Raw genomic sequence first — 23,928 nt, 5'->3', positions numbered from 1 at the left:
GAAGTCGAAAAAGTAATGTCGCAAAATCAATCGCGAATCTTCAAGTATCGTTTCATTTCGTTTTCTTTCGCGTCTCGTGAGATCTCGCGTACCGATCGAATGAATTTTCTCTATTATAATAAAAGTAGGGAATACCAGCAAGAAGATTTGTCGTTTAAACGCGATTAGTTAATCGATTACAATGTATCTGGAATCGCGCGTAACTGTTCACGCACGTGCAGCCCCTCTATCCACCGATGCCTGGTGCATCGACGCCGAGCGTCGCTCGAAGCGTCGTGGAAAAAGAGAATCAGAGCCGGTGGAGTGCCCCCATTGTTTCGTCGTTCTTTAGAACACTCTGCGCATTAGCGTCGTGAATCGGTACAATGCTTGGAGCTTTCTCTCTCTCCCTGTTTTTCCCTTGCTTTTTCCACCTTTCCACCTATCCACCCACCCGCTTACCTGACTGCCACTTTTCCCTCTCGGCCGTATCCTCCCTTTCCACCTTTCCACCCTTTAGCTCGGCAACGATTTATCCCGTGAAACGATTCGCGGCCTGGATTGGAATCGAGAAGACGTCTGACAATGAGATCGCGACGGTATCGACGCCGACTGCGTTACACTTGTGTTTGCAAATACCTCGAAGGAAATCGAATATGTATACGGAGGGAAAAGACTGGTCGTCGATCTTCCCTATTTCCGTGACATTTATAAAGAGAGATAGGGCGGAGCGAAAGATCGAAAGACGCGAAATGCCGCTCGTTATTCGGGCTAGACGATTCTCGTCAGCTTGAGCCAGCGTGACAAACGACGGACATTATTCGGTTCGCTCGTGGCTTGCCACGCCGTTAACGATAAATCGCCGCCCCGATAATTAATATCCCGCCTTTGGTCGCATCTTCTGATTATAAATAGCGAGAGAGTATCGTTGGCAGAACGGCGTAGCTTGCTTTAATAATTAATTATCTAAAATCGTCCACGTGAAAACGCTTATCGATGGAAATGTTTGCTGAACATCGATTACAAACGGATTTACACGAATAAGAGCGCGTCCAACGTTGACCGATCGAAAATCGATGAGGCTGTTTGAACGATGCCAAATGCCGAGTGTCAACGCGCGATGCTAAGTCGAATTTCGAATCCAACGATATCCAGATTTAGCTCGTGTTTGCTTCGACAAGACGACGATCCGTGGGAATATTGGTTTCGATATTGTGATGATCTTTTCCTAAGGCCAGAGAGAGTCACGGCGCGTGTTAGCGAGAGCCTCGCTTACACGGCACTTTCAATTAAGTATCGAGCTTTCGCTGACGAGGCACGCGATCTTTCGCCTCCCCTTTAGACGCACCCCTTCGCCATCTTTTCCTCGTTAACTCTTAACGACGCGACATTTATCCTTTGCGATAGGATCCAAGGGGCTCGTCGAAAACTTCTCTCTCACCTGCTCTTTAAAGATTTTTTTTTTTTTTAAATCTATTATATTACAACTGATGCATCGAAATAACGTGGAGTTTGATAGATCAAAATAGAATCGTTGTCGTTATATCGTTATGCAATAGCTGTCAGTGGTTGAATAGACGACCGATTCAAGCGATAAAGTTTCGATCACGGTGACTAAAATAATGGTGCGAGAAATAATCGGTGGTTGCTTCGCAAATGGGACGGCGAGGGATGGCATTTAGGGTGGTGTCGCGTCGTGGCGCCATGCGAACTCAAAATGTCTTCTTCCGCGTCTGGTTGACGGGTGCGAAAGATTTTCATTGAGCGTCGTCGTCCACGTCCACGTCCACGTCCACGTTCACGTTCTCGTCAACGTTCACGTCCACCTCGTCAAAGGTCGTCTCGGTATAAATAACCCTGGCGCCGTTGTTGGCTCGTTCAGATTTCCCCGCTTCTTCGGTCAATTGTTTAGCCGTTAAACCTTTTAACGCGTTTGAACGTTTCGAACCGGGTTTACGTCGTTAGATAGCAATTTTGCGAAAGAATGGCTGGAAAACAGAAGTTTGAAAGTTGGAATCAATCGTGTCGCGTAGCCTGATTGTCCTCTCACGGGAAAAACGAGAGGACAAAGTCGTCGAATCGAATCGCTTCGATGTCGTCTTTTTCTGTACACGATTATCGAAGATCGAAAGCATACCCTAGGGAGGACGGATGTTAAAGTTCTCAACAATAGAATTGTTCTTCGAAATCCGTTTAGAATGAAGAGTCGAAAGGAAACGGAGCCATTACGATCTCTTCAGTTTCGGCCAAGCGTAATCGGTTAGGACAAAAATTGGGCGGTAGCAGCTGGGAATAACGAAAGTTTTAACTTGCAACCTTCTTCTTATTTTTTTAAACTGATCAAAGAATTTTCTTCTGTTTCAGAGAATTCTGAAGGTGTCGTAGGCGCATCGTCGTCGTCGTCGTCGCCGTCGTCGTCGTCGTCGTCGTCGTCGTCGCCGTCGTCGCCGCCGTCGTCGTCGCCGTCGTCGGTGTCGTCGTCGTCGTCGTCGTCGGTGTCGTCGTCGTCGTCGTCGTCGTCGTCGTCGTCGTCGTCGTCGTCGTCGTCGTTGTCGTCGCTGCCGCCGTCATTGTCGTTGCTGTCATTGTTGTTTCCGTCATCGTCAAAGTCGTTGCCTCACGGTAAGTTTGTTAATTATGTATTATCACGCGTCATAAGTTAGCGTTGATTCGAGCTGTTCTAGCAGTAGGTCAGGAGGGAAAAAAGGCTCGAGAAAAGGCGAAATTATGAGTTTGCGTGTCTCGCGTGGCCCTACGTCGTTAAAGTAGGCTATCAGGTAGGATCGAACTCGCGTTCACGTTCGCAAGCTTTCCGCACCGTAAGAGAGAACGTAACATCCCGTACGAGATTTTATTTCGCGTGAACTTAATTCGAACAGTTAATTCAAGACGGTTAACCCGAGTTCAGACTAATGCGCGAGCTCGTTTTCGAGTTAACGCTTTAGGGTACGCTTTGGGGAAATGGAGAAAGAAGAGGGTAGTTTCCGGGGTATAACGCTTCTTCTCTGGGACATAATCGTAAGCGATAATACTCCGGGGGTCTGAAATTCGGAGGCAAGCTGGCACGCTTGCAGTTTGCGAGCTTGTTTAGGCTACGAGTTAACGCGTTTCCTCTTGGGCTCGTTCCGTCTTCCTGCAACGCTCCTCCTTCTTTGTCACAGTTCTCTTCCCGTTTCAAGGATCGGACAACGATCGCTCGAAGATAACTTTGCAAACGGTAGAAAACATTTTTGCGCAAAATACTTTTCCCTTGGAAATTGAGCCCCATGGCTCGAAGCGAAACGATAGCGCATTTTCCAGTAGCCAGATTAAATGGTAAAGAGAACGGCCGAATCGTACACGTTTCTTTTTCGTAATACTTGGGAGTATCCAGCCAACCCTCCAGGAAAGATCCTTTTTTCACCGCCACGTCGTAACCCACGATCATCCAAGGATACTCCTAGATTGCTGACCTTTCTCCGAATATCTTCGCCCTCCTCTTCCCCGAATCTGCCCGTAAACGAAAATTTTCTTCCTTTCGTTATTGCCTCGGCCAGACTTTCGCCTCGAGATAAGAATCGCGCAAATCAAATAAGCGATGTAGAGATCGTTTCACGGGAAGATATACGAGCGGTAACACCGTTAGATAGGATGATTCGAGTTTAACGCTTTTTATTTTTAACCAATCTAATTTATCATCGTATCATGACGCAAACCGTTGATAAGAGAGTGGCCGGCAACTCGTTAACAGAGTCGTTATTATGAAATCAATCGCGCTGCGTTGACCGGCAATCATAGAATTGTTTCACCCCGATTTAAAACGATTTGGCAAAGAACCAGAGAACGGTCGCCTTCAATTCGTTCGCGATTTTTGCAGCCGATAAAACTTCTTTGATTTCTTTGTTTCTACGATGCTCGATTTCAATCTGACAGATCCGTCGTTCTAGCATCGTTCCATTGCGTATTTATTTTCCATTCAGACGGACAAATTACCGGGATTTTGTAACCGTCGAAGGTGAAATATCGGATTCGTTACCTCGAACCTGCCGTTTCCACGATTCATGGCAGATGTATCGAAAAGCTTAGCGTTCTCGAAGATGCAGTGTCGCGTCGTTCTTCTTGTAACATACATATATTAGGTGCTTTGGGCGCGAGCTATCGGGACTACTGTCCACGGCCACGAACTCGTTTGCGTCGACGACGTTGACGTCGCGACGCGACGGTAAACATCCGTGAATAATCGACCGTTCCCTTATCCGCCTCTCGTTTATAGGTACGGCTTACTCGCGTCTCGCATCTCCTAAAAACCGTACCTTTGCTTTTCTCCGGTAGAAATTTATGCGCGTCGTCGTACCCTAATGCGTCTGCCGCCATTACCACCCTCCAAATACTCGTGGTGAGAAGCTATTGTTGCCCTCGTAATCTACGCGATCGTTCCTCTTCTTCCTTTCTACCTGGACGCTCGAGTTGAATCAGCTTGTTTTTCCATAGAATTTTCCATAAGAGCTTCGTTTTCTGTCTACTTTTAGTCATCAAGGATTATTTACACTGTTGATTATCATCGAGGGAAAAGAAAATGGAATGTCCCCGACTCGTTTCGCGTCGACGCGACGGTGATGTTTTATGCGACGACGGAGGAAAAGCAGCCTGCGACTTTTCGATGGAATGCAAATCGTGAGTCTCTCCGCTCTCTCGTTCGTAATCTCGCGCCATTCAATTCACTAGATTCCAATTCGTGGATGGTTCTGCTTCCATTCGATGCAAATACGTAGCCTCGTTGGGTTTTCGTGTCTCAAAGAGGAGACGTTGCTAATCCGTTTTTACGTGCCGCGTAAAGATGCACAAGCTGACTTTACGATCGGTCAAATTCTCTCAACTACTCTAAACTTTCACGAGTACCACCCTCGGCTATCTTCCTCTTTTCCGTTGATTTCGCCGCCCTTCGGCTCAAACGGTCTGCCCGATCGCTTCGTTTCTCGTACGAGAGTCAAATTGATTAGGTATTTTCTCGAGGTGCTTGTTCGAACCAGCAACCCGAACTTCTCTCGCATGGTACGATAGATTTAATCGAAACATTCCTTGACCGTTAAACGGTAAGTTTATAGCGAAGGAAATTACTTGATACCGTTTAGTAGAATTTCTTCCATCTCAACCGTTCCCCGTGTCGTGGAACGATCGATAATCCCCTCGATCTAGAGCAGCCAGTATTTCCTTCCCTCTTAACCCTTCGATGACGGAGCACTTTAAAACCGAACCCGCTGTATCCAGGGAATACTCTTTATTTAAGATCAAATATATAGGATTCCAATTCCCTTACCCTACCTATCCACCTTGTACTTATAACGTCTTATAACTTTGTTATTTAAAAGGCAACCTGTTCGGTTACGAAGATCGTTCGATATTCTAGCTGCTACTTATAACGAACTTGTAGGGATTTATTATCAGAAGGCGATCTTTAACGCTTCAACGATTCCTATTTACATTCTAGGGTTAGGTTGGAGAAGAAACACGAGACAAGTTAATACACGGGCTAACGTATTCGTTAGAGCGTTGGAGTTGCAAGTTGCAAGTTGCAAGTTGCAACAGTTTACCGCGGTAAATCGGCTTAGGCGTTGCGTTTCCAACTCTCTCCGCCTCTCTTTCCTTCTCCGTTGGTGTACATAAAGTTTCAGCGAATACAGAACGGCGAGATAAGCAAAGGACGGTAAAAAGGGCAAGTCGTGGAGCACGTAGGAAACGCTCTGTTCCGGTTATCGAGCGAACCGGCAACCGGCTACGTAAGTCGAGTTTACGATATTCGAGGTAACGTCGTGGGAGGGACTGTTTCCTCTCTAGGAAGGATGACAGGATACGAGGGGACGAGGAAAACGATAGGAAGACGAGAGGTAGCGAAGGGTGAGACCGCGTTAAAGAGCGAATCAACCCCCGGAGAATTACGAGACTCTCGACTGTACGCATGTTTCAGATAGTGCGCTAGGGTGGTATGTAGTCTTCGTTTCTACGATTCGACAAAGAAGTAGAGGTAAAAGTAGAGGTTGTAGGTGTGAAGCCTATCGTAAAGTAGAATCATAAGCGTCTCGTATCTTATGCGGCGATTAAATTTCGGCAAACAAGAAGACAGAGGGTAAAGACAATAATTGCTGGTCGGGGCTCGAGTTGCAAGGCGCAGTCGAAGATATGTAGTTGGCATTCGTTCAAACGGTTTCGTATATTATTAAGTTAACGCGTGAACAGTATCGTGTCACCGTATCGTGGCAACAAACACGCTACGATTATAAATTAGCAAATTATACTTTGTTTCGTTAATTGACAAGACGCGTTGTCGATCTTCTGTCTATTTTTCAAGACATCGTCGTTAACAAAATTTCTATTTCCCACGAATATTCGCTGGTCGTCCGCGAAACTTGGAAAAGCGAATTTTTGCCGTAACGTTTTATGGCAAATCGAGAAATCGGGTTTCTGAAATTTAATCCCGCGATGATCCAGGTTTACGGGTGTTTTGGAGTTGCGCTACGCCGCGCCGCGCCGTAGGGCATGTGAAAATGCGGCTGCAAAAAGCTACGAAAGGGTATCGCGTATCCTCCATTACCCGGCCGAAAAACCCTGTATCGATTTCACGTTTGCCTAGTCGATTTTTTGCTTTGCGGTTCGTTAGCCGTTAGGGTCTCCCTCGAGCGGACGCTATTTTCGTTTGCGTTAACCCGACCAGCCACCCCTGTTTCCATTTGTTTTCACAGACCGTTTCGATGCTCGAGCAAAGTGGATGGTTTTCGGAGCGGCGATGGCGAGCTTGGAAAGCAGCCGGTTTACATTTATGCCGGAAAAGGCCGGAGATGGGCGCGTGTCTCCGGTCAATTTCTAAACGGAGTTTCTCCTTTTCTTTTTCGACGTTCGTTCAAACCTTTGCGATGTTTAGGCAACGCAAAGCGTTTCACTCTCTAGTTTGTTGCTCTCATCGTCAGTCAGTGGCGTCGAAATGAAACGCAGCCGATATAGGTATTTGACTGTTTATGCTAATTTATGCTAGCGCAATGTTATCGATTAGCTGAGGCTGGGGACAGAGGAAAACGTCGATTCGTATTCGGCGCCGACTGCGTTTCAACGAATCCCAGTAGGCATTCTTATGTAAATCGACACGAGTCGCCGCGTGACGGGATTTCGCGCGTAATTTTTGCACCGGCACGTAGCCACGAGGACGAGTTCAAAGGCAAATTGAACGAACGGGTTATAATTGTTAATGCTCGATAGCCCAAAGCCGAATCTTCCTCGTCAACGTGGTGCCCGCAATCGAACGCTTACGAGCAATTAGCGGTAATGCAAATCCGCCACTGCTAGAAACCTCGGTGCTCCTCGTCTCTGTCTTTGCATCGGCAAAGGGACGCTTTTGGAGCAAAGTATGCTGGTGTATGTGTGTGTGAGCGCGACGACCGGGTTACCGCTTTCTCGTGCTGCCTATAAATACGCGGAATCGATAGTGGCACGAGGAAGAGGCAACGGTTACCGGTTAATAATTTTATGCAAGCGCAAAAACGCGTTCGCTAGTAGCCACCCTTTTCGTCAACGATCGCTTCTCTTTCCGTTTCGACTACCTAAGACGATTTTTCTTTTCCTTTTCTTTTTCTTCTTCCCGTTTTACTCGAAACGACCCTTTTATCCATCCACTATCGCGCAGACGCACCAATCGATCCGCTTATGGAGCGAGTTTCAGTTTGTCGCAGCACTCGCTTCTATCGTCCTCGAATAAAAACCATTTTCGATCGGTTTAAACGACGGAGGTGGCAATCTCGAACGGAATGTCAGGTTAATTAGACAAAATTATTGGCGAGGACACTCGTGCCGATCGATACTTTCTCCGCTAGACTGGAATGTAATCGTAATTCCGTGAGACACGAGAATCTCCGGGGGATTCAGACGAAACGTCGCAGGAACGCGTCGATTAGTTTATCGGAATGTCGAAAGTTTCTTAAATTCCTTGGGAGAGTGTGTCGCATCCGTTCGCACAGGTTTTTAAATGTATGCACCTGTTTGAAATTGAACGTTCGCCAAGCTGTTGGCAGTTTTCTTAACGCGTTATTACCCGGATTGGTACAGATAGATATTTGGATGAGGGGGTTCGGTGGATCGAAAACATTTGACGAGGCGGGAGAGGGGAAAAGAGAAAAAGGGAGAGTAGGATGCGCCGTACATCATCCGAGGAAGGGTGGTTCGGTCCGTGCAAAGTTAATACCTCGATAATTCATTCTAAATCCAGCAAATGAAGCGGCTAAAGTTCTCGCGACGGTTCGTAAAGCGTTCTGAGAAACGTGCCAGCTCCGTTTCTGTCCGCGTGTCGCTTTGAAGTGGCACCCTGGAAATCGCGGAATACGCTGGAAATCATTGCACAAAGAAGACACGAGTTTCAACCTCGGTTTTTCTCTTCTGATAATTGCAAATTACGCCTTGTTCACAATCGCATGGAGAACAAGACAATGTTGAAGTCGATCTCTTCGCCGTTTATCATTTATCGTTTCAAGTTCGCGTAAGTCAGTGGTTAATGCCGACGGATCGCGCATAATTTGTATCCGCAAATGTTTTCGTAGCTGACCCGACGTCGACGTCGGCGTCGGCGTCGGCGTCGAGGTTGGCGTCGGCGTCAGCCTCGCCTTCATGGACAATTTATGTGGCGGATCTGCGCTGCCACCGACGCTTCCTGCCTTCGATACACGACCGACTTACTCAAACCAGAATTAACCTACCACCTTTTTCCCTATTTCGATACCTACTATTTTGCTTCCTCTCATTCGTCAGCCATCGATCTCCTCGAATGCTGTCCACTTTCGCTTAGGGGCGAACGAAAGCGAGATCTACCGTTAACGACGAGCAGCACCAGTTAGCACGAGATTTTTTTTACGAGCCTTTGCGCGTTAATAAATCCTGTTATTGCCTAATCTTCCTCCAGTATATAAGTTAAAGCTGAATAATATTCGGGACGATCCTCGGGGATCGAATCGATCCACATATGGCTTTGTATAGCCGGCCGGTCGCGTTCGCATTCTTGCAACCCTTCTCGAAAAGGGATCGTAAACGTGGCATCGAATGCTTGAAATTCCCGTGCGCGATCTATATTATTAAGCTCTATTAACTCGAAGCGGAACACGCGAATGAGATATCGCGCGGTATTGTCCACGATATACCGGTGGCCAGCGAACGTTTCATCGATATTCCAAACGTGCGCGCGTGCCTTTGAAACAACGCAACGGTGGTGCACCGCGATAACGAGATTTTCCTTCTTTTTTTTTTCAAGTTGTTACAAGCTGGATATTCCAAGATAAGAATTTATTAACAGTAGTAGTGCGAACAAGAGAAGAAATTTTTTTTTTTCTATCCGTTTCATCGAGAAAATTTGCATTTTAAATGAAAGCCGGTGCACTCGTGACTTTTAACGACGTCTCCGTTTGTCGAAATAGCCAAGGATTCTAGTTCTCCAGGATGGAATCCCTCTACGAGCGGATTACGTTACGTTTCCGTCTCGACGACGACGTTATTCTTCTTTCATCGTATCGGGAGTAAGTCTACTACTCTCTCTCGTTCCACTTCGATTTGGGAGGGGTTTGAAAGCAAAGGTATGCGATAGGATAGTCTAAGAAATGAAGCGTGTTGAAGATCCCGGTGGTGCAGTAGCAATCGCGTGCCAGTCGATCGTTTGAACGCGCACCGGTGCTTATCCTCGATCTCGCACAGCTGTTCCTTCCATATTGGCGAACGTTGTTCGTAACGCGTGTCGCGACCGCATCGTTCCCCGATAATTCACCCCTTGAAACTTTATGTCGGACATTCCAACCGGGCTAACGACTCTCCTCTAGTGGGAATCAAACGCAGGGGGGTAAAGAGGGAAAGGAAAGAGAATTTTTACTCAAGTAAATGGGTCTGAAGTGGCGCGTTACAACCGACGAAACGAACATCTGGAGCAGAGTCGAGCGCAAACGAGAATGCTTCTTTGATTTCCCGCGAGCGCGTTACTTTTCGCGAGAAAGCATCCGAACGAGGCGCGAACAAATGCAGCCAGAGCCTTTCTTCGAGGCTATTGTTTCGTTGCTAGTGGAGCACGGAGACGGAGAACTAGTCTCTCTTTGAATGTCGATGCTCGAGCGAGTAGCCTCGCATCGTGTACCTACAATTTCTTCCACTCTCGACGATCTTTACGCTTCAAATTGAGCGTTCTTCTATTATAAATCGAACGAAAGCTTCCAGGGATTTGAATCCGGAACGCGTCTACGTACATACATATTGAAATATATAGACAGATTGAAAAGAAATGTTTGAAAAGTCGTGTATCGCGATAGCTAGAGATTCTTTACAATCGAAATATCGTATAAGCGATTCAAATAGGAGGCAAAGAGAAAGAGAGCAGGTGAAGTCTTATTTTCTTTTTCGTTTAATTAGACTCGACTTGACTCGCGAAACTATTTAAATTCTCGGTTGTCTCTATATTTGGTCTTTTTTTTCCAACGAGCAGCGAACGACACGCTGCCCGGAGACATTTTCTGGGTACACGCGAGCTTGAACGAAAGATAGAAAAGGGGCACGGTTTATTCGGCTGAAAAGACTGGTGAGGATCATCCTAGATACTGGAAAGGGCGGCAAGGGTAGAAAGAAGGAGTGCTTTGATGCAAATAACGGAGAGCTCGGTGGCAGATAGACACGCGCGCGCACTCTTCCTACTAATCGAAAATTCTTTTTTCCCTTCTCATCCCCTATTCAAAGTTTACCTCTTTTCCATCTTGGCATCCGTGTTCCGTTCGGCGAGATCGAAACTCGACGCGAAAGCAACGCAACTGATTAAATGAAAATTCTTCGTTCGAGAATTCGTCTCGCGAGGCAACCGTTTCGTTACGAGGCGGAAAATTGAAGTTTCGTTCTCCGTGGAAAGCGGAGAACGCGAAGGGACAAAGTAATAGAGTGAAACGGAGCGAAATCGTTGGAAATTTTGTATCGCTGAGCGATCAGCGAGCTACGTTTTCCAGAAGCGACGAAAGTATTAAGAGAAATATGTAGACATTTACATTTTACCTTTAACGTATATCCCTGGCGTGCAACGGATTGCCGGCGGAAATTCTTGAATTCGTTTAACGAACATAACGCGTCTCTGTGTGCTTTGAAAGCGAACTCTTTCTCAGCGCTTGAACGACCTACTTTGCGTCGCTCGTTAGCTACTTCAACCCGTAGACTTGCACGTTGTTTTAAAAATGTCAACGTTACCGACTAAAGACAGGATGCTTGTTCAATTGGACAGAGTTTATGTAGCCCGTAGCTTCCAGTTGGTTTTTCGAGGAAACAGACGGAGGGTAGAAGGGAGACTTTGTCGCGGGTTGACGAGCAATTGGCAGAAAGAGGAACGTGACGGCTGCCAAATCGACGACTCGTCTGACTCGCGAAATCCTCCAGAGAATCGTTCGACGCGCGGTTTACGTGACGTTCGTCTACGTGCATTCGGATGATTACGAAAGGAAAGAAGTGGAAGAATCTTGGAACGCGTCGCTGGTGGTTGGTAGTGGACGATTAGATTTTTAGTCGAATGCTCGTTTCAAGGTCCAGACGGAGACGGAGACGGAGCATTCTTTCTCGGAGACGAGGTATGCGCTCTCTAAATAGATGCGAAGCTCAGCGGAGACAGTTTGAATCCGCGTTGATCGTTTTTTTCTGTTTTCTTTTCGCGCATCGAATCGTGTTTCGTTGTCATCGCATGCTCGAGCTATCTTTAAAGTATGCCGACGGTGTAGCGGTTTGTCGTAAAACTTTTAGCGACAAGATTCGCATCGTGGTTCGTCGCTCGGATTTTCTCGAGGCGAAAGCAGAGGACAACGTACGAAGGAAACGAAGAAGCGGAGTACGTAGCAGACGGAGAAAATGCTTGTTCGAGGGCATTTATTTTCGGCCAATTAGCGGCGTTCCTCGACGAAAGCCGCTTCTTCGCGAGTTGCATAACTCGTCGGGCAACGAGATGAGCGAAAGAAACGAGCGCGGCGCGAAATAGAGAAAGAACGGACGGAGAAGACGCGGCGACGGCACGCGACACCCTTGGCTTCGTTTGGCTTAACTTTCCTCCTTTTCTTACGGGGCCACAATTCGCCTCTTTTTTAACCGAGATCGAGACGGTTAATCCTGGCCAATGCGACGCGACGCGCCTTTCCACCTTTTGCTCTCTCTACATTTTCCAGCCTCGTTCGTCGTTGGGAAATTGTTGAAATTTGCCGCCGAAAACAGTTTGCTTGCCGAGAGATCAAAGAAGACGTCACGGCGTCGCTGTTACCCACGTATTCGAATAAATTTAATTTGAGACGGTAGCCATTGCTGACCTCCGACCTATATTTCCCGCGTTACTTCATTATGTATCGTCACGCGAAGCAACTCTATCCAAAATAGGTGGAAAATACGGAAGAGCCGTATTATTCTCGTTCGGTATTTACTTGTGTATATCGGTCCCGGAAGTAGGTAGGCGAAAATCGAGTATCGATTTCGTGGCGGGTCTGGTGCAAATTAGCCGCGATGGAACGGAACGAGGAGACTGAAATATGGAACGTATATTAAGGTAGAAGACGACTGGGACACGCGTGTCAGTGTCGATTCGATGGCATAGGCAAGGAGGCCGAGTTGGGTGGTCGCGGTCGACTTGAAAATTATTCCGCAGAACGAACCACCCTGCGAATACGCGTCTCCACTTGCTTTGCCAGCGGCCAATTATCGTCGCGAGTCGGCTCGCGAGAAGCAAACGTTTCCTCGGTTTCTCGTTTACGGACCATTTCGATCGTTTTCCGTCTTCCTTCTCCCCCGTTTCCCCTCTTTGCGAAATTTCGGTCGACGAACTTTGCGAATTTCTCCTCTACACCGGAGCTTGCCGCTTCCCTCTTTACCCCTCTGTCGCTTTTCACAGCCTACCACCGCTCCGTTGCTAATTACTCCCGTCATCCGCGGAGGTGAGACGCGTTCCACGACCTACCCGGAATACCGATTGAAATTAATTACCGTGACGAGGTACGCGACCAATTTAACCTTCGATAACGAACATCCAACATCCCTTTCTTCTTCCCACAATTAGACTCGTTACCCCCTTTCAAACAGACATCGAAAAAAAATGCCCCTCCGTTGAGGAGCAGTAGCTTTTTTATCGCCAAGATTGAAGATGGCTGGCTAAATGCGAGAGCTAGATCCGTTGATTTGCATTCCTTCGGGCAGGAAGAGAGACGACATCGATAATCGTTGCGTTATCGAGGCGAGACACCACCACCGCTATCGACCCTTGCGTCCTTTGCGTCCTTTATTCGCCAGCCTTTCGTATCGTATCGTATCGTATCGTATCGTATCTCTTTGCTCGTACATCACCTCTGACAACTTGAAACCGGTATTTATGCTGCCCCGAGTTCATTGAACCCCTCCGTTTATCCTGCCTTCGCGGAGCTCCGATTCGTTCCGCGGGGAAATCTTTCCTTCGTTAGCTTTTTCCCCTTTGTCCAGCAAGTTCCTAGTTGGTATATTCGATCGACGAAAAACAGTTAAAACTTTACAGCCCCGTCGCACGAATTATCGCGACCAAGTTTAATCTGGAATTAGCCGATTTCTAAGCTGGTGGATCGGTGGAAAACGAAGGGACGAGATTGCATCGTGCCGTTTTCCACGCGTTTCTCCAGGTCGCCGCGTAATTACGCAAATGAATTGAAACGGTAGCTTGCGCTAGCGCTATTCCGCAAAGAATTAAACGGCGATAATCCTAGGAGACGGTGCAATTACTTTGGCCGCAGATAAGAGAAAATGGGCTACCGGCAGAGGGAGAATGGAATCGCGTTCTACCGGAAAAGAGGAGCACTCTGTCCTCTGGGAAATATGTGTTGCTTCGAGGAAAATTTAATATTCGTTTCGACATTCGCGATTCCCTCGATTCCATCTGACCCAACTTTTAGCTTCTTTGCTTCGATTTGACGTCGCTCGATGGTGGTCACCACCTACTCGTCCTCTGCACCTTGTCGCAAACTGATCGCTGCGTTTCTTTGCTTGCAGATCGTTGTCGCTTCGAGGCCAACGACTTTTGGAACCTTCACAATGGCAGCACGTTTATGGTGAGTATCTAGAGCAGACTATGCTTCCACTGAAAAGGGAAAAGGGAAAAGGGAAAAGGGAAAAGGGAAAAGGAGAAACAAGTCTTTTGAACTGCCAAAGATATACGAGACAATCTCCGAATCTCCCTCCATCCATCGGAATCTCATAGGGACAGCGGTCCTAAATCATAGATGTTCGCACAGAATCCTCGGTTACGCGTCTTTGGCTCGAATCTCGACTCTCTTAAATCCTTCTTGTCCCATGAGTTATGCCGACGCGAAGACGACCAAAGCAACTTCGTCGATGCAAAGTCGGTGGTTGTGCGTACACGTTGGAGGCGGTCCAACCTAGCGTGCTAAGGAATCCGAGTCTCCTACTGGTATCTGCTCGAATTGCAATTTAACTCGATGAAATAATTAGGAAACGGTTAATCCGCGAAAGGAGCAAGGCTCTCGGTTCGAATGCAAACGTTTCGTGGGCGGTCTAAGAAAATGGTAAGGCGCGAGGAGAATGATGTAATTGGTAGCAGGTGGCGTCGCAAAGCGCGTCGCGACGCGGACCAGCAGACAAAATAGATGATGGAAAGGAAGGTGGTTGAGCGAGGCAGACAGGAAGTTAGCGAGAAAAAGGTTAGCGCGAGTTGTTCTCGATGTCTGGCGGTGCGACGTTTTCTATAAATAACGGCGGGGGGAATCCCGAGTTAAGCAGTAAGCAGAAGAAATCGCTACGCTTCCATCAAAGTATTCGCGCGTTCACCTCCTTCTAATTTTGGCCGTCTGACCAAAAACTCTTCGACCGACGCGACGGCCGTTCCTTCTTCTTTTTCTTTCGCGGCCGAGAGAGAACGTCTGGCCGACTTTGCTCCAATTTCTATTTTCGACCAAGACACCGAAACTTGGAGGATCCGATCCGTCTGTCCGTTCCACTTGTCGTCAAAAGGAAAAAGTTTGTCGGTTCAGAGAAAGGAAACTGGCTTTTCCAGAAAAGAATAGGAAGAGTATGTTCGTGACCCATATCCAGCTACCGCCCTTTTTTTTCTCTTTTCATTCGGTCGAAAAGAGAGTATCGTCGACTACTAATCGTCTGTTTACGTACGATTGTGTGACAGACGAAACCGGCAAGCGTGAGAAGCGGGCAAAGCGGCGGCGTCGTCGTCGTCGTCGTCGTCGGTAACGAGAGAGTGGCCAGTGATTAAGACCGAGCGAGAAGCCGGGTGGGCGAGAGAGAGGCGCGAACGTGGCCCGTGCCTCTCCACCGATAGATATCCTTTCAGCCAGCTACGCCGAAACTCGCGTCCAAAGTGGCTAAGAGCGTAAGTCCTCGTCGAGTGCACCAAGAGTGCTCGAGCGGCGGGGAGGTACAGGTACAGGTGCAGCAGGAGAGACGTGCACCGAGGCGCATGCCTTACCTGGGGCCTGATATGACAACCCGGCTGTCCGCCATGTTTTACACGGTCGAAGTCGGGGACACCAGATTCACCATTCTCAAGCGGTACCAGAACCTGAAGCCGATCGGTTCCGGCGCACAGGGAATCGTCTGGTAAGTCTCTTTCCTTCTTCCGATTCGCGGCCCGTTCGACAGACTTTCAGTACCCTCGCTAACCGATTAAAAGGGCATGTAATTTACGTAATCGAAAGCCGATTTAAACTCGCGGGCGACTACTGCAAGGTGTCCAGGGCCGCTCGATCGATCTCGCGAATCGTCTGTGTGCGTGTTGTAGCGCGGCGTACGACACGGTGACCGCGCAGAATGTGGCGATCAAGAAGCTCTCCAGACCATTTCAGAACGTGACGCACGCAAAGAGGGCCTACAGGGAGTTTAAGCTGATGAAACTGGTCAATCACAAAAATGTAAGAACCGCGTCCGACCCTCGACACCTCCTACTTCAACATTCGCTCGCTTATCTCTTCCTCCAGATAATTGGCCTTTTGAACGCGTTCACGCCGCAGCGATCGTTGGACGAATTTCAAGACGTCTACTTGGTGATGGAACTTATGGACGCGAATCTTTGCCAGGTGATCCAGATGGATCTGGATCACGAGCGCATGTCTTACCTTCTCTATCAAATGCTCTGCGGAATCAAGCACTTACATTCGGCCGGTATAATTCACAGGGTAAGCGACGCTACTCTGTTTACCGATTCGACTAATTAATTTCGTTTAATCACGCTCTCTCTCTCTGGTCGTAGGATTTAAAGCCGAGCAATATCGTGGTCAAGTCGGACTGCACGTTGAAGATTCTTGACTTTGGCCTGGCCAGGACCGCCGGTACCACGTTCATGATGACGCCGTACGTGGTGACACGGTATTATAGAGCGCCAGAGGTAACACGCGTTTTCTACTTCACTCGTGTAACAGCAAATCAGGCTAGGGTATTAATCCGATTCGAATGGTGGCCAGGTGATTCTGGGGATGGGATACAAGGAGAACGTGGACATTTGGTCGGTCGGATGTATCATGGGCGAGATGATTCGGGGCGGTGTACTATTTCCCGGCACCGATCACATCGACCAGTGGAACAAAATAATTGGTAGGCTGGCTCCCCTTTCGATTCTTCTTTTCCTTCGATTACCGGTAAATTACGACAACCGGGCTTTGCAGAGCAACTCGGAACGCCGGCGCAAGAATTCATGCAGCGGCTGCAGCCGACGGTGAGAAATTACGTGGAGAACAGGCCACGATATCCGGGATATCCGTTCGACAGGTTATTTCCGGACGTGTTGTTTCCCTCGGACTCGTCGGAGCACAACAGATTGAAAGGTGAGAAACGAAACGGCTTCTCGTTGCTCGCGACGAGACGTTGCTTGCACTTCTTTTTTTTCCCCTCCACCCCTTTTGCATTTCAGCCAGCCAAGCCAGAGATCTATTGTCGCGCATGCTCGTGATCGACCCCGAACGACGCATCTCCGTCGACGACGCTTTGCTGCACAATTACATAAACGTGTGGTACGACGAGGGCGAAGTGAACGCTGTAAGTATGGAGGAGATCCGTCGTTAACCCGTTAATCGAGAGTGGTTTTTCAAGTAGAAAAAAAAGAAAAGAGAACGATAAGATCCTTCTTATCGGACGCGGTGAATTTATTTCAGCCTGCACCAGGACCGTACGACCACAGCGTGGACGAGAGGGAGCACACGGTGGACCAGTGGAAGGAGCTGATCTACCAGGAGGTGATGGAGTACGAGACGAGTCACAATCCCGCGACGGTGGCTCAGACGTCCGAGAGCGGCGGCTCCCGGTAGACACGGAGTAAAACATTGCCAGCATTCTCCTCGAGGACGAATCTAGACTGTCCGATTTATCGTACACCTGATACGATGGGATGCAAAGAAGGGAAGAAGCGAGAAATAGAAACCGTTCACGTCCATGGGAGAGACGTACGTTAAACGAAGCGGCGTTTTCGTTCGAGACGAAGATGGGAAGACGGGGGGGCGAGGCAGACAAGAGGTTTCTTTTTCCTTTTCCGAAAAGGGAAGAATTGCGACGAGAGCTTCGCTCCGAAGATGCCGTCTGAACGCGAGTGTACGAGGCATAACGAGCGCGCGTTGCGAAAACCTACGCTCCTCTATCCCCGTAACCAAAGCACACAGACAGTCTTCTTGCTCCTCTTTCCTCCTCCGAGATATTCCTCCTCCGTACAGGAAACGCGCATTCGTTCGCAACGAACGTTCCCCGCTTACACACGATCGAGCTTAATAGAAATTTGCAACGCGTTGTCGATCGACTTCGCTCATAGACAAAGAGAGAAAGAGAGAGTGAGAAAGAGAGCGGCCACTTTTCTCGCGTATTCATTCGCGACACGGAACTAAAGTCTATCGCTCCTGCCTGATGATACTTTGCGTCCTTTTCGTTTCCTTGCCTGCTATCCCTCTGTCGTCTTTGCAGCTCCTCCGTTTATTTTTCGTTTCGTCGTTCGATGCACGCGATACCAAGAGACGCGAAAGACGCGAATACGGTAGAAGAATTTATTCTTCGTTGCGCTATCGATTCACCGATGGGCTTCGTTGTTCGAAGACGACCGGTAGCGCAACGAAAGAGAAAATTTGGTGAACGATTCGAGTCGTGTTCCGGCATCGAACGCGTCTAAGTAAGCTGCTTTTGCAAGGAGTGTGACAGAAACGTATATCGTAAGAGCGTAAAATAAGATGTCGTCGATCGTAAAAACACAGTTTTGTACGTAATTCCGAATGCGTCCGACGTGTACAGGGTGTCTCGTTTAAAAAGAAAAAAAAAAAAGAAAAAAAAGAAAAAAGCTCGAGTGTTCCCTTTTCAGAGTACGAATTTCAATTTATCAGGATTTACGCGGTTTAATCGACGAACGAGATCATTGTGTATTTTTATATGCGACCACTCCAAACGCGTGCTTTTGTCTCAACGTTTTCGCGCGCTCGTACGCCACCGATATTTTGTATCGCCAACTTTGTACAATCGTACCGTTTCTAAATTAAACGCTTATCCCCTCGGCAGGCAAGGGGAAGCGTGGCAAAAGTTGCGAACGAGGCGAACGAAACAGCGTCCAGCGAACACGGCTAAGCGGAGGAATTTACCGAGAGTTATCGTAGATAAAAGGTCGTCGAGCAGCATCGGATTCGCGATCGAATCCATCAACATTTCCGAATGCATTGACAGTGCAATGTCGCGGCGATTAATCCTCGAGTATTACGACGACGCGATTCGCGGTTATACTTGTCGAATGTCTTTAGCTAGTTAGTTCCTTAGGTAACTCGTTTTCTTTGTGCAATCGTGCGATCGTCGTGCCATTGCACGACGACGAATGCCGACGCGATATTTAGATTATACATATATAATATATAATAATAATAATAATAATAACAACACAACAACACTAATAATAATAATAATAATAATAATATAATATAAATATACAAATATATATATATATATATATATTATATTGTATACACGAGAAACGCTATACCGTATTTCTTGGAATTTCGCTGTCGACTAATAAAACGGCAATAATTGGCGAAGCTAATGTTTCGACGACGATCGTTCATAGCCGTGCGATCGTGCACGCGATACACGAACAACAATACGATTCGTTTCGGCGTTCCTTCGTTTGCTTGCTCGTCGTTCGAAGAATCGGTTTCGCCGCGACGCAATGCGGCGCGGTGTTTCTCGACCGACGACTAGGACGACGACGACTAGGACGACGACGACGACGACGACGACGACGACGACGCTCCGGCCAGCAGCGACCCTCACAGTTTAACGTTAACGCATACTTTAGCAGAGGAACCACGAGCGTTGCCTGTTTCTCAAGGAACGTACATTCTAAGGTTAAGCTCGAACAAGTGGAATGCGCGTTATTCCAAAACGACGTGTTTCTGGCAATATCTGTACAGTAGTCGAACCGTGTTGCGAGATTGATTGGGGTTTTTTGCTTTTTGACGACGATAACGACTTAGACGAAAGATTACGACTACGACTACGACTACACAGGTGATTATTATTATTATTATTGTGTTTTATTTGTTTATTATTTTATTATAATAATTATTATTATTATTCTGTTCATTATTATTATTATTAATATTATTGAACATTATAGAACATACCGTATTTATTACGATTCGTAACGAATCGAGTTGTCGACGATCGAGAAGACGATGAACAATTGTAATGTAAACGTTGAATTTTTATTTTCCAACGACGATAGTTATGTGAATATATTGCTACAGTCCGATCCAAATAATCAAGCTTTTGTAACACTAATTATAATAAAGTAACGGTGATACTGCTAATCGCGTAATTGTATGGCACACGGTAATTCGGATACGAGGTGCGTGTGTGCGTTGATGAATGCATGCATGCATGCGTGCGTGGGTGGGCTTCCGTGTGCTTTCCAACTGAAGAGTCTTTAGAAACTCGCGCGAGATCATTCGTCGACCGTCTTGTTCTTTTCTTTTCTTCCTTTTATGTCCGGTCGCGACGACGCAAAGTCGTTCGAGCTCTCCTCGGCTTAAGCTTTTCTCGCCGTTTCTCCACGCTTTTCCGCCAAGTTGGTCGCGTTATTGTATCGAAACGAGTATTGGTAATTTCGTCCAATCGGCAGCGATCTCCTTCTTCTCGTTAATTCGCTTCCTGTAGAGATATTTGGATTGGGAACGGGATTGCCAGGTTTCAGGAGAGAGAGCTTTCAGACACGGTCGCGCATCGGCCTCGAGGCTTTTCTCGCTAAAGTAGAACGAAAGTTAACTCGCGTATCCTTCATTTCATCCTACCCGAATCTAACCGATATACATAGTAGTACCAATAACGATAGTTAACGATTACGATAATAATAACGATACGATATCAATAGCGGTAGACTTAACGATGATAACGCGATAGGCGATTATAATAATTTGCGCGATCGTACACACGCATAGAAAAAGGAGCCTGTTTCCATAGATCGCAGACGAGAACGAATCGCAAGCTCTTAACGCGCGATATCGACAGTGAGACGACAGTAAACGAACAATGTTGAATTACAGTAACAGCCGACAACGGGAAATTGTAATAACTAACGATAATAATAGTAATAATAATAATAATAACAACAACAATAATAATAATAATCTAATGGTAACGATAATGATAATAATAAATAAATAATAATAATGTTAACGCTAATAGTAATATTATAACATTGATATTGTGGAGAGCGGCGACGCTAACGATACTACTTAATATTGTCGGTCACGGTTAAATTATTTAATAAGGTAATATCGATATCGCGTGTGTCCATTGCCTGTCGTGAGAGGAAAACGAAGCATAAGTGGAAGAAAAAAAAAAAAAAAAAAAAAAATCTAAAAAACCGGGTACCTACAAAGTGACGTGCCTTTGAGAGTGTGCGAAGCAAACGATCGGCTCGTCGTTAACGATATTCGTCGATATCGCGCGCTTCGAGGTTGAAATGCCCGTTGAAACCTGGCAACGCGACATCAAAGTTTTTCGATGGATAGATGGTGGATGAAATTAGCGAATTAACGAATATATAATCCTGTTTCTTTAGCGCGACGGTGAGAGAGGCGATTTAGCGATGCGGCGAATGCATACTTTCGAACGATTCGATTCGACAGACGATAGGATGACGAGGGGAAAGGAGAAAATACTAATTGTCCATGTTGCTCTAAACTCTAGCAATGAGAACGTAGTTGATCGTGTAGCGAGAAAAAGTGTTAGTTTACGGTAGTGTTTACGCGTGATGAAAGAAGGTAGAGCAGGAGTAAAGGGAGAAAGGAAGGAACGCGTACACGCAGTGACACAGTGAAACACCGATACACACGCATACGACGCATATAATAGAAATTAGATTAACGGTAGGACATAGATTTTTAGACGGAGTCGTCGAACTCGTTCCTTCGTACATATTAGCGTACATGATAGCGCTAGAGATTGGCTGACACACCTCGACACGAGGACGCGTGGTCCGTACACCTATCGATTAGATATGTACCCGACGGCGATCTTCCGTTTTCGTTAACGTCGTCGCCTCGCTCCTCTCTATTTCGCGAAAGAACAGCAACAGAGAGAAATGAAAAAACCAGGCCCGCAGCAATAAAACAATTTCGAGTAAGATAGCGGGTTGGGTCGCGAGTACATTCGAGCGACGAAACTTTTACGCGACAATGAATTTTTTTTAGAAAAAAAACTCCTTTCGATGAACAACGCTTACAATGAATGAACGCAGCTAAAAATATATGTTATTTTCGTTGAACGTCGATGTACTCGTGGCCCTTGAATTCAGCGAGTCGACAAAGCGTCAACGGATAAGCTTCGAAGACGATCCTTTTTGTCCTCGATCTCTTCCTAAGGCAAACCGACGGGCAGACAGGAACGGATAGTTAAAGAAAGGAAAAGGAAAGGGTTAGTCGAAGAGAGGAAGCACCCTGTGGCCAGTGCAGCTGCACGAAGGAAGCGTAAATTATTCGTTAGAATTATTAACACGCATCGATATCGTCGTGTGTATATATACATATACCTCTTCTTATACGTACAGTAAGGTTTATCTTCAACGATGATTAAAAACGTGTTGCGTATTGTTTGTGATCGCAATGTGATTAATTGTACCGGAAACGGTACGACTCGCGAACGAGCCACGTAATTATAAATATTATACATATAATAAACACGTTAGCTTGACAAGGATCAGAATCTCAAAGACGGACGGTGACTTTTTAAATTATTGCTATTCTATTATTATCATCTTTATGGTTTCTTATCACGATTGAACAGTGACCAGGACATAGTTATTATTATTATTATTATTATTATTATAATTATTATTATTATTATTATTATTATTACGATTACTATTACGATTACGATTATATTATTAAAAGAGCATCGTGGAACGCGAAAGGAAGAATGGGGAGGAATGGAAGCGAGACGAGTCGAGTCGAGAAAAAGGGGTTCCTATTTAAATTGTCCGAAAGCGCCTCCTCCTCGCGACAGATCGTCAGCTTTCTAGCCTTCTACGAATACCATTACCATTACGAATAGATGAACACGCGTCCAGATATCTTTTACCGATTTTTCTTCTTCCTCTCGCGAATTAATCTTTTTAATTATCCTTGAAAGCGGGGCGAGGCGATTTAACGTATCAAAAGAAAGGGGGAGAGAGAGTACGAGAAGAAGCAAGAGAGAGAGAGCGAGAGAGATGCGTCGCACGCGTTGTTAACTTGTAGATCCGGACATTGCCGGAGTTGAACGTAAACGATCATCCTTATCTTTGTTTTGTGGCAGAACCGAACCAATGCTCAAGCGACGCTGTTGGTTTAAAGTGAATAAAAGAAAAGCTGAAAAACCAAGGTTTTCTTTACCCGTCTGTACCTATATAGGCCTGTAACGTCGTGTATGTGCAGTGGAGTATAAAGGGAATAAAGAGTACACAACTTTTTAATACGCGTTTCTTTTTATAATTTTCCCTACGTACTTTAAACGTGCCAAAATTAGTATCAGTAATTCTCGTATAATGCGTATCAGTCGCAAAAAAATAAATATTTGCACCCACTGGTTCGAGTATATACATCCCTGCATTCCTTACATCCCTCCATCCCTTACATCCCTGCATTCCTTACATCCCGGCATCCTTTACATCTCTGCATTCCTTACATCCCTGCATCCCTTACATCCCTCCATCCTTTACATCTCTGCATTCCTTACATCCCTGCATCCCTTACATCCCTCCATCCCTTACATCTCTGCTTCCCTTACATCCCTTACATCCCTGCACCCCTTACATCCCTGCTTCCCTTACATCCCTTACATCCCTGCACCCCTTATATCCCTGCATTCCTTATATTCCTCCATCCTTTACATTTATGCATCCCTTACATCCCTTATGTCACTGCAACCCTTATAACAAATATATTATAAAAACTGGTTCGAGTAAAGGTAAGTAAAGGTAAGTAATTTTTGAATTTTTGAATTTTTGAAATTTCAATTTTTAGCCCTCTAGCGGCAAAAATGTGAACTAAAATCTCGACCTCGAATCAGCGCCATCTGGTTTTAGAAAAAGGAACTAAATCAAGCAGAGATTTTGGCCCTCTAGCGGCAAAAATGTGAACTAAAATCTCGACCTCGAATCAGCGCCCTCTGGTTTTAGAAAAAGGAACTAAACCAGGCAGGGATTTTGGCCCTCTAGCGGCAAAAATGTGAACTAAAATTTCGACCTCGAATCAGCGCCCTCTGGTGGCAAAAAAAGGAATTAAATTTTGCAAAAATTTATATTTAAAATTATTTTTCACGAGACATTACTTACCTTTACTTACCTTTACTTACCTTTACTCGAACCAGGGGCCATAAGTATATTATTTATAATATATTTATTATAAGGATTGAAAGGATACAAGAGATGCAAGGAGAATTCAGGAGTGTAAGGGATGCAAAAATGTA

General features: G+C 46.2%; 1 protein-coding gene across 1 annotated transcript; it reads left to right on the top strand.

The window, feature by feature from the left end:
- The first annotated feature begins 15,241 nt into the window (after nucleotides 1–15,241).
- Nucleotides 15,242–22,011, top strand: bsk (mitogen-activated protein kinase dJNK). Its single transcript, XM_034338580.2, has 8 exons — nucleotides 15,242–15,567; nucleotides 15,749–15,878; nucleotides 15,945–16,142; nucleotides 16,217–16,351; nucleotides 16,428–16,557; nucleotides 16,629–16,787; nucleotides 16,874–16,998; nucleotides 17,115–22,011. Exons 1-8 carry the CDS (start codon nucleotides 15,428–15,430, stop codon nucleotides 17,265–17,267), a joined length of 1,170 nt encoding a protein of 389 aa, XP_034194471.1. The 5' UTR covers nucleotides 15,242–15,427; the 3' UTR covers nucleotides 17,268–22,011.
- The last annotated feature ends 1,917 nt before the right edge of the window (nucleotides 22,012–23,928 follow it).

The sequence above is a fragment of the Osmia lignaria genome, chromosome 3 (genome assembly GCF_051020975.1).
Source record: "Osmia lignaria lignaria isolate PbOS001 chromosome 3, iyOsmLign1, whole genome shotgun sequence".
Lineage (NCBI taxonomy): Eukaryota > Metazoa > Arthropoda > Insecta > Hymenoptera > Megachilidae > Osmia > Osmia lignaria.
Note: the sequence above shows the minus strand (reverse complement) of the source record. Positions and strands in the feature narration are given on the sequence as shown.